General features: G+C 30.2%; 2 protein-coding genes across 2 annotated transcripts; both read left to right on the top strand.

Moving 5' to 3' along the window:
- The first annotated feature begins 468 nt into the window (after nt 1–468).
- LOC105777746 (40S ribosomal protein S17) lies at nt 469–1,195 on the top strand. The gene has a single exon (XM_012601150.2). The coding sequence runs from the start codon at nt 559–561 to the stop codon at nt 985–987; it is 429 nt and encodes a 142-aa protein (XP_012456604.1). The 5' UTR covers nt 469–558; the 3' UTR covers nt 988–1,195.
- Nucleotides 1,196–4,118: 2,923 nt separating this feature from the next.
- LOC105777524 (cyclin-dependent protein kinase inhibitor SMR6) lies at nt 4,119–4,433 on the top strand. The gene has a single exon (XM_012600853.2). It carries the CDS (start codon nt 4,119–4,121, stop codon nt 4,431–4,433), a length of 315 nt encoding a protein of 104 aa, XP_012456307.1.
- Nucleotides 4,434–18,755: the final 14,322 nt, after the last annotated feature.

Genomic DNA, 18,755 nt, shown 5'->3' with positions numbered 1-18,755 from the left:
GTGTTTTAAAAGAGTGTTGGAAGCGTGTCATTTCAGTTGACAATCTACCTATGGCACCAAGTTTTCATCCATGAAAATGACATCAGTACAACACTAACAGCAATTTTAGTTCCAGTCCCTCGCAGATTTTTGCTTTCTTTTCAGTATTTCATGTCTATTATTTTGTTATTAAATTCAGTTTTATTTAAAGGAGAGGAGACAAGAAAGCAGTGATTGAGATACTTGCAAGAGCAGATAAAACTTGAAGAATCTCAAATATATTTAATTACAAAATGTAAATTTATTAATATAAATTTATTATTTAACATAAAAATTGGGGCCAGACAGGTAAAAAGAAAAATGGGACAAATATTGGATTCGGCCCATCAAGGAAAGCCCTAACCAAAGAAAAGGAAAACTGAGCCATAAACATCAGATCCAACCCAAAATTTCACAACCAATAAACACTATATATATAAAAACCCTAATTCACATTCCAAGTTCAAGAACCCTATCAGTTTCTCATTTTCAAGTCTGCAAAACCCCTAGCCAGCCACTTCCCCGCCGCCGCTCCGAACCATGGGCCGAGTCCGCACCAAGACGGTAAAAAAATCCTCTCGCCAAGTGATTGAGAGGTACTACTCTCGCATGACCCTTGATTTCCACACCAACAAGAAGATCATCGAAGAAGTGGCTATCATCCCTTCCAAGCGTCTCCGCAACAAGATCGCTGGCTTTTCCACCCATCTCATGAAGCGGATCCAGAAGGGTCCCGTTCGTGGCATCTCTTTGAAGCTCCAAGAAGAAGAGCGTGAGCGTCGCATGGATTTCGTCCCCGACGAATCCGCCATCAAGGTTGATCAAATCGAAGTCGATAAGGAAACTCTCGATATGCTTTCGGTTCTCGGGATGGCTGATATTCCCGGCCTTGTTAAGGTCGATCCGGTTGCTGTTGCGGTTCCCCAAATCGGGTTCGGTCGCGGTGGTGGACCCGGAAGGAGATTTTAAGTGGTGGGTATCCATGGATTTGATGGGTTCTTAAATCTTAAGTTTGTTATGCTTATTTTTGGTAGTTTTTTTCTCTATAATTTTATGTTCCATTTTTGAACCATTATAGTTGTTTCAACCTTAATTGGTGCTCAAACTTATTAAGCTTTATGTGAACTTGTTTATGAAGGTATTTGAAGTGGGTAATTTTCAGTTTTTCCCCTCTGAATATCATATTTGACTGATTTGAATGGTTCTTGTTCTGCAATCAATTATAACCAAGAAATTAGAAAGCTGGATCTTAGGTAGTAGTGAAGTAGGGTTCAACTACAATCTTTGCTGACATAACGTGGATTCAAAGTTTGTAGTTTGGATATATGGTGTTTATTTGCAAATGCATGCTGTTGTTCGGCAGTTTTCATGTCGGGAATACGTTGGATATAAATGAGTAGATGTTTAGCCTACTTCCATAATCTTTAGTTTAGTGTTAAAGACATTGGGATTGGAAGGTGTTTCTAGAACTGCCTTAAGAAGAGAAATTGGTAGTAAAAAATCTTTGATGAGCTAACTATTTTGTATGAATGTGATTATAGGATGCATAGAAATATTGACCTTTTATTACTGCTCTGCAGAAACTATTGTTTTCAGTTTGTACAGAAGCAGACCAAGCTTTGGCAATTTGTGTAACCTAGAACTACGCAAGGGGTAGGTTTTAAAATTTAAATCTGGGGTAAAGGGGTTGAAACCTAGAACTATAGTAGACAATAATTGAAAAAGGAAGCAAATTTTGTATGCTACTTGTATTCGGGGAGGGATAACGAAAGCAGGGTTTGATCTTTGTTTGGGGAGTGCCAACACTACTTTTTATTACTCATGAAAGTTCCATCACTGAATTATGTTTTTTTCGTATAGATGTTGGTCCGAGTCTCATCATATTTAGGTTCTTTGGAGCTTTTAAATTTTGCCATGCATCGTTTTGTTCAGATAGGGTGTTAACACTCAAGCTATAGCATATAGGGTAGCATCGTATCAGTTGATGTAGGCGAATCTCGGGTGATTGTGTGCCAAGCCCAAGCATAGTCTAATTTGAGGAGACGTATTAGACACTTAATAAAGCTGAAATAGAGTAGAATAAGTGTGGGAACAGAATAACTACTTAAATAGCGTAAGAAAAGAAGGTTCAAGTAACGATAACGAATATGCCCTTAAATGTATTTTTTTTAAATGAAAAAAAATCTTAAAATGTGAAGTCTCAAATGATCAATTTACTTTTGATGGATTATTTATTTTCTATAAAATTGTAAATATATTCAAATAATTATTCAAATTTAGATATTTTAGAAAATGAAATAATACCCAAAATTGTAAATATAATCAAATGGTCAATATAATTTGGGATAACATTTGATATCATATTGAACTATGCTTTAATGTGTAATTGTATATATAAATTTTGATTTTGTATAATTTTATATATGAAATTTTGATTTGATCTAATTTTTGTAAAGTATTAATACAATTATTGATATAACATCATTTTACGTTTATATATTATATATATAAATAATTATATTTAATAAATTAATGTATTTATTTTTTAAATGTGTGTAGTTAAATCAAAATTAAAATTTTACGGAATTTAGGTTGGAAGTTAATAACTATGACAAGAGAAAGAAGGCATTTCCATGAGTATTTACCCTTGTCTTTATGCACTATGTTTAACCTGATATAACAGAAATTTAAGAAAAGTTCACAAAAAAACTGATGCCCAGAAAGCCTCCAAAATCAATTCCAAGTTTTACCTAATCAATATTTAAAAAAAAAAAAAAAACGAAAAGGAAAAGAAAGCCTCAAAATTTAAACAGGAACAACCCAGATGTGAAATCTCAAGTTCAAACAAATAGCAACGAATAAATGTATACTCAAACCTGATGACCCTTGAGATTTGTTGATGCTGAAAGCCGATTACACCCTACAATGGAGGACATATGCCCTAAACTTGAAAAAGAAAGAAAAAAAAAACATAATTGCTAATCAAAGGGAAGAAATATGGAAAAAAAATGTTGTAGGTAAAATAATCCAAATCCCCTCAGAACACTTAGAAATAGTTTATTGTTGAAGATTAAATGTGAAATCTCAAACGAAAGATGACAAACGCGAGTAAAAAAAGAGAATGGCCTCTGGTTCTGGATTGAGAATAAGATTGAATTATGAGGACAAAACCGGAACGTCAAAAAAATTGGTTATTCCGCCCAAGGTAGATTTAATATTTAAATATTTACATTATAGTAGTATTATATATAAATATATATTTAATTTTTATGTATTATAAATTACATAATATAAAATAGTACAAAAAAAAGAAGATAGATAACACTTGGATATTGAATGTTGAAGATCAAGTTTAACTCATATTTTAAGTGGGTTTAATTTTTCTAGTTTAATATTTTTATTCAAACTCCTTCAAATTTCTGATGGATGACTCAATCATGAACAAGTCTAATTCAATTAGCCTGAATATTTATTTAATTTAAATTTTAAAATATATAAAATTATTTTTTTAAAAACTACAAGTAGAATATCCAACCTAAGCTGGGGCAGTTAAATAAAAGGTTTTCAAGGCCCGGCCCATCGATACTTGTAGGAGAAATAGCGCATGAAACTAACGTTAAAACAAAGGGTAAAATCGGAAGCTACTATAAGTTTTGGCGGGAAAAAGAGCCGTTGATCATTAGATTACCAAAATTTGGCGCCAAAAATATTCTTTTTCCCTCGATTTCGCCTTAAGAAACCAAAGGGTTATAAAACTTAAAAGACTCTGCATAAACTCATCATCTTTTTCAATATCCCTCCTTTTCACACATTCAAAGTTCTCTCCTTTCCTTTTCTTCTACTTGTTTGATCATTTGTTTCAAAAACCCATTCCCGCCCCCCCCCCTTTTTTTGGCTGATTTCTGTCAGAAACATCAAATTCCTCTTGGGTTATTCTTATAAAAAGCAAATCTGTTTCTCACATTGGTTTGATTCCTTTGATAAAAAGAACCCATCTTCTCATCTTATGTTCCATTTTTTTTCTTTCAGTTAAAAAACAAAGATCAGCTATTCCCCTGTTCTGGCGCTGTTTATTGTTCGGGTATTTGCTTCAAAGTCAAATGGGGTTCTCCGAAAAACCACGAATAGATGGAAGATTAGAGAATGAAGGGAAGAAATGGGTGAAAACCGGCATACCTTCATTGGAACCAATTAACACAAAACCAAGTGAAGAAGAAGCAACAGCAGCTTGTTCAACAACTCCAACTTCAAAAGAATCAAAGATAGCAGACAGATTGCCTTGTCCCCTACCTCCAACAAGGCGTAAGCCTCCTTTAAGATGCCACCGTAATGGAGTTAGAGAGTTCTTTACTCCTCCTGATTTTGAAGCACTTTTCAACTCCCATTTTCACAATGCCATTCGACTTCCAAACTAGCTTTTCTTAAGAGTTTTTTCTCTTGTGGGGGGTTAGTAATTCCTTCTCTAATCATTATATTGGAGAGGAGTCGAAGGTGTACAAAGATATAATCTTGTTTTCAATGAGAAACCTTCATGTATATGTAAGGAGAAGTGCTTTAGAGTGCGTTTGGTTCGCTTTATTGGATTAGAGGTGTAATAGCAAATCAACTGTTTGGTTGAATGTAATGGAATAGAGGCGTAATAGTAATCTTGTGTTTGGTTGAATGGAATAGATGTGTAATAGCATAATGGAAAAAACTAAAATGACTAGAATACCCTTAGCATAAATTTGTTTTAGTAAATGATTATTGTTATTGTTATTTAAATTTTAATAAGATTATTATTATCAATAATAAATAATTCAATCATATTTAAACATAATTTTATTAAATATATTTTAATATAAATATATAATTTAATAAAATTCTTAATAATTAATATTCTTATATTAATTTACTCAAATCATAATATATGATACTATAAAATATAAATTAACATAATTATTATTAAATATATTTTAATTAAAATATATAATTTAATAAAATTCTTAATAATTCATATTCTTATATAATTTACTCAAATCATAATATATGATACTATAATTAATATTAAATATATTTTAATTAAAATATATGATTAAATACAATTTAAAATAATTATTATTAAATATAATTTCATAAAATGTTCTTATGAATTTACTAAAATCAATATATAACTTGATAATTATATTCGCATAAACATAATTAACTTATACTAAGAAAAGTTAGATGAAAATGAAATTTTACATCATAATCCATATGTTATATAGTTTTACAACATCAAAAGTTTGAACATTGATATTTAATGGTGAGAAAGAAATCTTGACCCATTCCGATCGGCAATGAAGGTAAATGAAGAAAACGATCATTTGAGTTGGATGATCGGGAATTTTACTCAAAGCATCATACCGCTAATCGTCGGTTAAACCTTCAATTGACCATAAGGCTGAATATAAATTTGAAGCTTTTTCTTCCATCTTTTCTTCTGACTTCTGCTGAACTACCACCTCGGAGGCAATACTCATACTGATTTTATCGCCAACGGCCTGGATTTTTTCCCCCAACAAGGTGGCAGCCTCCTCAAATGAAGAATACACATTATCATGAGCATCAGATTTCTTCTTTCTCTTGTTTGAAGATGAGGAACCCCCTTGGTCTCTATCTCCTCGCAGATCTATACCAGAAACATCCATGTCGTTTAAAGAGACGTCAGCTTCGCAGTCATAGAATGTGTTTCTCTCTTCATTCATATCTGTGGTATGTTCATCCTCAGCATTTATTTCTTCAAGAACATCAGCAGCTGTTTGAGCGTCTTTCCCAGTCGCCCGATCTCTTGCGTATATCGCAGTAAGCTGGTTGTAGTAAGGGAAAGAACGATGTCTGAACTGAGAGGCTTCTTTGTGATTCTAAAAAAAAAGAGGAAATCATTTAAGTTATAAGTTTTGTAAAAAACAAATAAATACTTGAAATACATTTCACCTTTACATATGATTCCCAAACTGCATCTTCAGCAACAACGAGCTGCCTATGCTCGTCCCAACCAAAACCACTGTTGTTTTGACCATTAAGCATGTCGTAGACGACTGACCATTCCCTTTTTAGGCACCTAATCCGAGATTCAATATTTGGTTTCGCCTTCAACATTGCTCTTGGTAAAGCCTTTTCTAGCATTTTCTCTAGCTCGTTCAAATATCCGGCTTTGAACCCGGTATCAGCATTAAATGTTCCTACATTGTGCAAATCCACCATGCAAGAAACCAAGGCTGCATCCTCCTCTGGAACCCATTTTCTTTTGCTTCCTCGAGAAGCTTGAGAAGAAGCACCCATTGGTGGAACACCTGACATATTGTTCTTAAGAAAAAAAAACCAAATTAACATTATTTACTATTTTGAATATCATTTAATTGTTGGATGAACAGTTTATAATATTATATCGGTAGTTCAATACTAAATTTAAATTTATAACACATGCTGAATGAAAAGATAATTAAATTATAATTCAACAAAGTTTAGTACAGTACAAAATTTTAATCAAAGACCACCAAAGTTTCATAAACTAGTTACATAAAATAACATCAACAAATCAATTCAAACTGAATTTGTCCCTAAACCTAACTAATTTCTAGATGCTTGCCATTCATCGAACATTTGGTTGGCTAGTTCCATCCTCCAAGTTGCCCAAGCATCCGATGGATGAATATTTGTAATATTCGGTTCATCGTCATCCACCACATTAGTAGGTAATCCTTCTCCCACCTCCGCTTCAATGGGATCAATACTCATATGGGTTCGAATAAAATTATGGAGCAAACAACATGCAATAATAATTCTATTGTGCACCCTTACAGGATAAAACGATGGACTCCTAAGTATTCCCCATCTAAGTTTTAATAAGGCAAATCATCTTTCAATGACATTACGTGCTGATGCATGTTTCATATTAAAAAACTCTTGCGGAGAACTTGGCTGATAACCCTGACGCCACTCGTTTAGATGATATCGCTGTCCTCTAAATGGTGCAAGAAATCCCTCACAATTTGTGTATCCAGCATCAACTAGATAATAACAACCTATAAAATAAATTGGCTAAAAATGATTAATTCAGCAAACAAAGTTTGATCTTAATGAATAATTCAAATTCCTCTAAGTATACACTTTACCATGAGGAACTTTTAGTCCATGTCTTCTACTAATGGCATCTCGAAGCACCCGTCCATCGGCAACTGAACCTTCCCAACCAGGAAGAACATAAACAAATTGCATCTCAGGTGTACAAACACCTAGCATATTTGTTGCTATGTCACCTTTTCGGGTTCGATATCTAGGTTTATCAACTGTTGGCACCCTAGTCTTTATGTGGGTTCCATCAAGAGCACCTAAGCAATTCTATATCACATGATATAAAACATTGTGTTAGAATACTAATTTAAATCTAAGTCAACTAAATGTTGTACAAGCTATATATAAAACTCAGTCTACTACCTTAAACCATTTCCACCTTGTGTCAGAAGAATCGGCTGTAATTGGCTCCGGCTTTTTAAATAAGACATCTTGTAAGCGTATGACAGCATTTAAAACACTATGAAATGCTCTGCTTACAGTTTCCCCGGGCCTTCTAAAGTGATGCTTGATAACTCGATTTTTCAGGTGATGGGATATGATATGTAAAAACATTGCTACTTGCTCATCAACAAGCATGAACATTGACGACTTCAATCCCCCTATCGATTCTAACATCTCACATAGTTTAAAAAAGGCAGTTCTATTCATCCTAACTTGTTCAATACAAGTCTCGTTACTAGCATATACAAGCCTCTTCACATAATCCCGTTTTGCATAAAAATCTAAGGTATAGGACTAATCCTTGGTCTATAAGTCTGTAGGCTAAGGCTGGCACCCATTCTAAACAAGAACCAAATCGCAATTCTACAGATTTCCAACCATAATGTCAATGCAAGACCAATTCTTTTCGCCTCACACTTTGTGCAATTAAAGGCGATTTGAGCCATTACGCAACATATTAAAATTAAAAACACTATCAATGAATTGAAGTTGCAATTACACATTATCTAATAAAATAAACAATACAAATTTAGAACACACGAAGCAAAATAGTATCTACTAAATGATATCGTTGCAACTTATTAATATTAAAGATAATAATTATAATAATTACAATTATATTTATGTTATTAATAATGTTCTCATTATTAGTATCATAATAATTATAATTTAATTAAACATCAATTTATATTAAATTACCGTAGTATTTTAAATAATTACTATTTAATTAGTGTTAAAATCATATACAAATTAAAAAAATTAACATTATATATATAGATGTATTAGCAATCATTTCATTCAAGAATCATTTAAATAATCATGGGAAAATAAGGCAATAATTTTTCTCTATCTTCTTAACCTTTGCCGCATGAAGATATTTTTTGATAGATTAGGTCACAAGCCCAAATTTTGGTTTAATTATTCTTTCGTCTCTATATTTTTTACACATTTAAAATTTAATTTCTTTATTTATAATTTTAAAATTTAATCCTTTACTTTGTTAAATTGGATTAAGTGACATTTTAACTTAAAAATGCTCTCATGACAAATATTATACAAGTGAAAGACCGGATAAGCAAATAAGATTGTTAAATATGAATAAAAATAATAATCGAATGGAGTATTTATTTTTAAACTCGTTAAATTATTTGACTAAAATAATAATCGAAAAATAATTTAAATACCAATGTAAAAAAATTAGAGACAAAAGTAAACGAAATGAATATGGTTTGAGAGATAGTGACGTAAACCATAATAAAAAGAGAGCAATTAATCACATTCAATTACCTTACTTTGGTCGGTGAAATGTCATATAAAGAAAAATATAACGATCATTTAGCTTTGGTAAATAGATTACAAACTTTCACCCTAAAACATCATGAAGGGCATGAAAATTAATTAAAAGGAAAGGTATTTTAATGAAATTAATTACTTGCTTTTACAAGTTTTAGCAATGCTTTCACATTTTTTGAAAGCCAATTTGAAAGCTTATTTTGAATGCTAATTGAACACGAAAGTAATTACTTGCTTATTTTAATGGCTGACTTTTTCCTTTGTATTATCATGGCCTATGTTCAAAACACATGCTCTTCAAATCCTATGCTCGTCCCAATCTATATGACTGTTACAGCAAGGTTTTAAATTTAGAGTGCGTTTGGTTATCACTCAATCACAACTTGGTTGACATTCTCTAAAATTAAATTATTATAAGCAGTGGTCCCGCAAGTAACTCCCAAACAACATTTGATTTCCATTTTCATATTATATTGACTAACAAATCAAGAACAAATAAAGTTCCAGTTTCATATTCTCTTGACTAACAAATCAAGAACAAGTTCCAGAGACAATCAAAACAAGCGCCACAACAGTTTCATCTTCTACTCACTAACAAACTAAAATAGCATTTTCCAGAGACTATCAAAACAATGTCCGAACAAACCAACAAAATCTTTATCGCCTATAAACTCTTCAAACATGAATTTGTAATGTACAAGTACTTTAACTTACCTACAAGATTGAAATCATAAGGTCTTTGATATCTATGTAATCGACCATGTGTATGTATAATTATTTTAGAAAAATGGAATACATGAAAGACATTGAAGTACCGATGTCGGTATCTTCACACATATATCCAAAGCCGGACTACACAAATTGCATCTAACGACTTCTAGTTTCTATGATCACTTTTCAAATGAAATTCAATATTCGAACATTATAAATTCTTTTGAACATTCGTTATCATCTAACATTTTCATCTTACCTATTTTTGCTACTTTGAGAGGACCAAATTAAAAATGACTCGATTCGGCACTTAAACAAACAAACAAAAGAAGAAATCTCATTCGATTTTGGAGATAAAAAGGACTCAAAATTACAACAGAACAAACAAAAATCGAAGATTAGCAGAGAAGAGAGAACAACTTCGAACGCTGGGAACCACTTCAAAGTTATCGAAATTCGAACTCACAAACTTCATAATTTGGCTATAAAAAAACCATCCATCATCAAAAAAATAAATTCAAAAGCGAAGGTTAGCAGAGAAGAGAGAACAATTTCAAAGGATCATCTGTTAAGCCTAATCCGACTATTGTTTTCAAAGGATTGACGGTCCTATGCTGATGAAAATACATACATGCATAATTTTCCCTACAATATCCATAATAACAATAATAGCAAATCAACAGCATGCATTTCTTAAGCCTAACCAACAACAGAAAACACATTTCAATCGCACATGCAATACAAACAGAATAACTATGGAAAACTAACCTATTAGCAAATCGGGGCACAATGAAGAAGAACCTGAAAAAAGCAAAAGGGGAAACCGACTAGATAAAAACAATAGATCATATTTACCTCGAAAGTTTTAGTTTTCATCTACAATAGAAAAGGATATTAATCTATCGGGAAACATAGACTAACCGATGACGCGAATCGGCAGAAACTGTGAGCAAATCGGCCGAAATAGAAAAGAAAAGAATCGGGGGAGCAAATCGGCAGAAAAGACAAGAAAATAAACTGGGACCAAATCGGGGGAAAATAAAAGCAATGAAACAAGGAAGCAATTCGGATGAAGGTGGAAAACAGAAGAGAAACAAAGGGGATCGATTAGGGGTAAAAGAGGGAGGGTTTAGGGTAGCGTCCTCTAATTTGGGCAGAAGGGGGAATAGAAATCGGTGCTTTTCACCGATTAGGAAAGTAACGGGATACACGCGTATTAGCAATACGCTGAACCAAACGGTGGATTAGAGAGGTATTAGGTGGGGCCCACCGATTAGGGGTGTATTGGCATAGCCAATACACCAAACCAAAAAAGCTCTAAGTTGTTTGATTTGAACATTGGCGATTAAAAGAGTAATAGCGATATGAAATTAACTTTTCTTTTTATAAGAATTGTTTAGCTAAAGAATTTGTTCAGTAGTTGATTGAGTTTAAGCTCGATTGATATAAATATTGTTGTCAAAGAAAGACATTTGATAGATAAAACGTAATTACTACCGTTTGATTGATAAAATGTAATTATATTATAATTACATATGTCATATTTGAATAGTTTGCATGTCCCTACTACTACGCTTTTATGATTTTTGAACCAAATGAATAAATTAAAATAAAGTATCATCTAACTTTGAAATTTTTAATATAGTTTATTTTTTTGTTTATTTATAATATAAATCTTGTTGTAACTTTATAAAATACATGTAATTATAGTTATATTTTGATTTTTATAACTTGTTAATGCATGTTTGTACATATTCATGTGTCTATGCTTCTAATATAAATTTTATAACTTGTATAAAAATAATTGGATTTGAGTGTTTGAAAATTATGAGTATTTGGGAAGCTATAGTGTAATCGGATTTGAATGTAAATACTTGTATAATTATTCCAATTCTCAACCTCCATGGAATTGAAAAATGTGATTGGAGTGCTCCACTTATACTCAATCTAGTAAGACTCGCCAATTACAAGTAATTATAGTCAAATTTAATTATCAAGTAGCTTTTCAAACACCCCCTTAATGTTTTCATTTTCTGATGAAAAGTTAATTGAATTATTAAAATTTTAATGACACTAACGTGAAATTCTCGTAATAATCCACGTTTACTTTCTAAAAAAAATAATAAGCAAACAAAACTCTAAAGGTTCAAAAAATTTCAAAATAGTTGATAAAACTAGGATTCTATAGAGAATATATGATGGCAATGTGTTGTTTATGAAAGTGAAGGTTGTTTTACTCTATTTTGAAGCAAGGTGTAAGCCTTTACCCATAAGGTATACAACTTTTGACTTTGGATTGCATTCTTAATGTTTTTTTGCTGTTGATGATGTAATGAAGAATATTTTAGTTGAAGGAGATCAATCTAATCTAAACATTTAGAGATTTGTAATTTTTTTTAACATATTAATTCCTTTCGTGAGGTGATTACATGTTAATAGTTTTGTCTTTAAATCTCGATTTGATTTTTTACTCAAATTTGTATTTTTATTTTATATTGTTTTAAATTTTTTGTTATTTTTAATTAATATTTTAATCACTTCAGTTTCTTTAGTTAGATGGTTAAATAATAGTGGTTTCATCTTTGAGTTCCAAGTTTGAGTACATTTCTATTTTTATTTCATATTATTTTAAATTTTTTGAATTTTTAATTAATGTTTTAATTAATACTTTTTTTCTCGAAACCATTAAAAATCATATTGTTACATTAATTCTAATTCTAAAAGTTTTAAAAAAGAAAAGGACAATTATTTAAAAATAAGTCATGAACCTTTTTTTTTGATAAATCTCCATGTCGGTTGGAGCCTGGAGGTTTGGGTTTCCAACACATGTCGACTGATTCGAACAACAATAACATCGTTTTCATCCCAAGTCGCCATGACGATTGATAATTTCGGGTCCCTAGGTACAATATCATATTATTCACATAAATAAAAAAAAAGTTTTCATATTGTTTAAGTAAATAAATTTTTTTGTATTATTGCTGGAAAAAAGTCGATTTATGAAATTTACTCTATAAGTAGGGATGGCAAGAAAAAAAAAACCTAACTAAAATTGATAGGTTTTAAGTTGATTCAACCCAATAGAGGTTTTTTTTAAATCGAGTTTGGGTCGGGTTTAGCATGAAACTACTCCATCTGTTTTGAGATATTTGTGAAATTACCCTATTATATATCTAATATTAATTAAGTTAAAAAACCTTAAAATTTATCATTACCAACATCATTTTACCACATTTACTCACTTTTCACACTAATTTCTTTTCCCAAGCCTCCCTCTCCTTTTTTTTCATTATTTTTTATTTTGTGATGTAATATATATATTTTATTTAGTCATCCCTAGCATGATATTTATTGTATATCACTACCATAAAATGTCTTAACACTGACAGAAATGTTTTTCGTCACAATTTTCGTTACTATTGTACCTTATTAGTGACAGAGTAGTGATGAATTTGTGATAGAAATGTGATGAAAATCATATTCCATCACAATTACTATCACAAAGTTTTGGCATTATTTCTCGAACATAGCTTGTGACGGGAATTTTCATCACAAAGATTGAAATTATAAATAGTGACATTATTTTGTGATGGAGTATGATGGATTTGAATAATTAATTAAAAATAATATTTTAATAAATCAAAATAAATTATTATGATAAATTGTGACAGAATTTTAATTTAAAAAGAATGACAAAAAAGATTCAGTAACGGAAATTGTGACAAAATTTAGTTAACGAAAATAGTGGCAAGAAAACCCTAGTGATAGAATCTAGTGACAGGCAAATTGCCTGGTTTAGTAAATTATTGTGACGGAAAATGCCAAAAATTGTGATGGACTTCCGTTAGAGATTTAGTTACGGAGTCGTTCAACATTGTAATGGACTCATTAGGGGATGGGTATTTGTTACAGAACAAATCCGTCACTTATTATCAATATAGGACAGATTTATAGCATTTTGTGTCACTTTTAAGACATTTTCTAGTAGTGTATCATAACTCAAAAAATAAATCATGAATACAACAAATTCAATATTGAACAAAAAAAAAATTAGTTGGTTGGATATAAAATTAATTTTCGAGTTCAGGGCACGTTAATTTTTTTTAAGATTGGAGTCGGTTCAAGGTCGAGGCATGAAAGAGTATTAGGTCGGCATTGGGGCGAGCAAAAATCTGTTCCACCCCCTCGTTGCCATCATTACTCATACACAGAGATGTTTATAAATAGAGTCGAATAAAACCAAAACCCAAAAAATATACAAACTAGAGTTGAGCTTGATTTGAGTATGTTCCATTATAAAATAATGCACACTTAATCGTATAACCAACCTACGTTTTAATTCATATTGCAATAATAATGATGCCAAATAACATATATGTAATTTATAATTAAATTAAAATATTTGTATTATTAAATGATAATTCAAATCGATCCAATTGAATTTAAAAACAAAAACTCTTTCCATGTCTCAATTCATAACCCTAAAATGATGAGAATTCCTTTTAATGTCACTTGCAAATGACCTGTTGTACAAAGAGATCATAGAGAAGTTCCTTTCTTTTTTATAAATTAATTTTTATTATGTTTTTAAGGAGTCGTGATGGGAACATCAACCCCTTACAAATCTGCATATCTTTGCTTCCCCTTTTCAGCTTAAGAAAAGATATCTCAGTTACCAACAGCTCCAACTCTAAGGGTTAGACACCCATTATTCAACACTTTATATCATTATGTTATATATAATGAACATAAAAAATAAAAGAAACAGCTGAGCTTCAGTTTAGGTGGATGAATGAGTTTGGGGTGGTTTGAGAGCAAAATAAATAAAAGTAGTGTGAAAATATTTGAATGTCGGGTATAGAGAGCAAAATTTTGGGCTACGCCTAGTCATCTCATCCCTATTTTATTTTCTTTGTGTTGCATTTAGGTGATAAAGTTGGTGGCCAATTGTGCCCATCAAATGTTCGTTATAATGCTCCTTAGAACCTTTTTCATTTTTTTATATATACCATATAGCAATGTGTTTACGTGAGCGGTGACATGGGGTCCCACAGCTTCTGACATTGTCTGCATAACCGCTAAACTTACACGTGTCGACAGGTGGAAACATCAAGCAGATCGTGGAGAAAATTGCGTCGCCACCGTCGGATCATCATGAAATTCTGAGGCCAAAGAGAAGAAGGTTAGTTAATGGGACCCAACCCAACCGAATTCAAAAGAGTAGCCTTTTATTAAAAGGAAAAGGCATGCCCTATGCCTAACATCTGCCTTCTTACAATTTTCCCATTTGATGGCGATGGGATACTTTCAATTTTAAATAAAAATAAATAGAAAATAAAATATTTAACTTTTATTTTGTAATGAGTATTAATGAATTAAAAATCGAGAAATATTTAAATTTAAACAAAATTAAATCTAAACAAGAATATTATATATATATTGTATATTCGAATAATTATAATTAAAATTTAACCTCGATACATTTGAATCCGAAATTTAATCTCAAGTACTTCGAATGAAAAAGAGAGTATAATATTTACTTATAATGAGATTTCAACCGTTAAAAGTATTATAGAGGCTCATATACTAAGAGTCAAATTACATTTTGTCCACTTTACTCAAAAAAAGAGCAAATTAATTTTAATATGTTAGGTCAAAGAGCAAACAAGTGTTAAAAGTTTCATGACTTTCTATTATTAAAAACTGGCATAGTTGACGAAATAACTAAACAGTTATACATGGCTTATTAAGTGTGCCTCATAGACCGGCTTTTAATAATAAAATTAGATAAAATTTTTAACAAATGAATCAATTTACTCTTTAATCTAATATAAAAATAAATAAATTACAATTTAATTTCTAATATAAAAACCGATTCGAACTCCAAACATTGCCATTTTAAAGCATTGGCAATCTAATTGTACCAATTAAAATTTGATGTCATCTTTACTTACAAAAGGCACAATGTGGGACCCGCAAGCCAGCCGGGTGGCTTTAAACAAAGATTAAACCTTGATGATTTCCCAAATATCTCTTTCTTTTTCTTAAAGGGATAAGGTCAAAGAGGAAATGACACTTTTGCCACGCGTGATTAAGGGCGTTAATTACTACTAAATTACAGACAAGCTGCCCCTTAAAAAGATTAAAAATCATTGGGTTTATGTCACCCGTGTGTGCACTGCACGGTAATATGATGACAACCCTCCATGTGCCTGCATGTGAATGGCTTATTCCTCGTTACTCGTTCCTCTTTAATACCATTTATTTTACTACTCAAATTTAATGCAATTAATTTCACGTGTGATTTTAAATATTCGAATTTAGTATTAAATATATATAAAAAAATAGTAGACTTATTTCTCAAACATTTGAATTTAGTTTGAATCTTGAAATCATAATTATTAAAAATGCTTTACTTGAATATTATTTTGATCCGAATAAAATTATATTTTCATACTATAATATGAATAAAAATAATAACTTTAAATATATCTTGCATATAATTTACATAAGATAAGAATCGAACTCAGTACTTAATATATTAGTGCCTTAACTTTATCAATACAACCAATACCTCATTCAACATAGGAGATAATTAATTCAATATCCAAAATTATAGATTAGAATTCCACATTTTATTTTTTTCTCAGATTGTCCTTAATTTTTATTTAAAACTATTTATTTAAAAAGCTACAAGTAAAAATATAAGTACAATTACAAATAACCTATTAAAAATTATAATAAAATTAAGTAATAAACAAGAACGAATAAAGAAAATTAGACGGTGGAAATATTCTTCTAAGAAGGATAAAAAATCACGGGAAATTTTTTTTTTTACTAAAACAACAAATAATTGAATAAGAGTACAAGATGGGCAAAAATCAAAACGAGCCCTCAAATCTTGAAAAATACAAAGCTCTCTGGCTAAAACACAAAATTCCCTTGAAAGCTCTTTTGTTGTGTTGTTGAATCTCACTCTCTAGGGTTGCTAAAAATCCTATTTATAGGCTGGAATTCGTGGGCTAATATGATTAAAATATCCCTAGAGTTACTAGAGTTTGACTGAAAAAAGATAGCAGTATTTAACTAGGAGACAAAACTCGATCTAATAGGGAACATGTTATGGTGTCGTTTATCAGCTCGTTAGGACATCATATGTTGCGTCATCAGGACGTCGATTTCTTCTCATCAAGATGTCGTGTGTCGCGTCGTCGAGACGTCGATTCTTCCTCCTCATCACGACGTTAACTTTAATTCGTAAAAAATGCGAGCCAAATTCTACTATTTACTCTCACTAAACAATCTTATCTCTTTTAAGTTTATGAATCAATGTTTAAGGGTAAGCATTCTAATATATATATTGTTCAAACTGCAAATGTCGACTTAGCAATTAATATATTCATGTATGTTATATGTATTTCTTGTTTTGGGTTATAATTGTGTTGAAGGTTTGAATAAAAAATAATTGTGTTAAAAGGTTAATTATATTATTTTAAATTTAACATGTTAATGGTTTGTGATATAGTTATGACATATTTATGTATTGAGTTATTGGTGACAACATGCTTGATATCGAGAAATGTTGTAATAATTTATTTCAATTTAAAAAAATCATTTTAGCATTCTATTTAATTTTTATATTTATTTTTTAAATCACTCTAAAATTAATAGAAAATAATAAAGTTAACTTTATTGATGTGGCTCCCACATAATAATCTACATATATGTAACAACAACAATTAATTCATCTTTTAAATTAAATAAAAATAATACAAAATGTTTAGAAAATTATTTTTTTGTAAAGAGCAAAAAATAAAAGTTTTAAAAACTTAAAATTTAGTAAATTATTTAAATTAATTACTGACGTGTCATATGCATTAACTACCACGTGAATGCCACATCCATAAAGTTAAAATTGTTAACTTTTAATCTATTTTGAGGTAATTTAATAAATAAAAAATATAAGTTCAAAAGTTAAAAGAAAAAATTAAGAACTAAAATATTATTTTATAAAATTAGAAAATCAAATAAATTATTATACCTAAAATATTAAACCAAAGAAACAAGCTTTTACGTATCCAGCTTCGCCTCCATTATTTGAGCTCTATACTTGTTTTAAATTATTAATACTTAATTTATAGCATATAAAAATTAAATATGTAATTTTATTTTCATAAATGAAAAGCATATAGTATTATTAATATAAAATATATTAAATTTTGTAAAATACATCTTAACAAGATAAAAATTGTGCAACTACTACAGATTAAATAAATTTTAAAAATTAAAAATATAAACATACATAAATGAGGTATAAATAAGCTTGGATAAGATTTACGGTTCATATGTCAAATTATCTAATTACAAGCAAAGACGATGTTAAGCGGAGTTTGAAGTTTATATTTGGATCAAGATTAGGCAAGTATATGGTATGTTAATGCTATACATAGATATACTTAAACTTGACCTATTTGACCTAGTTTGACTTATATTCATATGTAATATTTTGATTGGATTAAGTATCTATCTTTGATGATGAAATTTTGATATTGTTGGTAAAAATCGAGACTTTAGAATTTTGATGATTTATATTTGACTTTTATGTTGCATAAAACATGTGTAAATTATTTCAAATTTATTCTACTTTAAATTTTATCATATGTAAATTTTCTCTGAATTGTTTTAATTTGACTTTAAATATATTCTAGAAATTAATTCGATTGCACATTGAAATACTTTTTTTAAAGTAAATTCATTAATTCATTCAATGAATGAAACTATACAATTCAGATAAAAAAAAATAGCAAACACTCGTCATAGACGTGAAGCCAGAACAATTTTTTAGGGGCGAATGAAATTTTAATTTTTTATAATTTTAAAAGATTAAATCAAAATTTTATAATTTTAAGAGGGTCCAAAGTGCAATTTTACCTTAATAATTTAAAATTTTAAAATTTTTAAAAGACCTAAATAGCAATTTTTTATTTTAGGGGAGGTCAGGGCCCCTGTCAGCCCCCTAGATTCACCTCTGGTCGTAGATGGTGAATGACAAGCCCTATCAACACAATAAAGACTTTAGCATGTTGTCCAAATAATGTGAAATCATTTGTTATTTTAAAATACTCTCAAAACAAAAACATATTAAGAAGTTGACGAAAAGTCACCTACTTTTTAAGAAAAACTACTTGTGGCCG

This window comes from Gossypium raimondii, chromosome 10 (genome assembly GCF_025698545.1).
Source record: "Gossypium raimondii isolate GPD5lz chromosome 10, ASM2569854v1, whole genome shotgun sequence".
Taxonomy (NCBI): Eukaryota; Viridiplantae; Streptophyta; class Magnoliopsida; order Malvales; family Malvaceae; genus Gossypium; species Gossypium raimondii.
Note: the sequence above shows the minus strand (reverse complement) of the source record. Positions and strands in the feature narration are given on the sequence as shown.

Excerpts from the sequence above, each read along its gene's own strand:
- LOC105777524 (XM_012600853.2), top strand. The coding sequence starts at position 4,119 with ATGGGGTTCTCCGAAAAACCACGAATAGATGGAAGATTAGAGAATGAA.
- LOC105777746 (XM_012601150.2), top strand. The coding sequence starts at position 559 with ATGGGCCGAGTCCGCACCAAGACGGTAAAAAAATCCTCTCGCCAAGTG.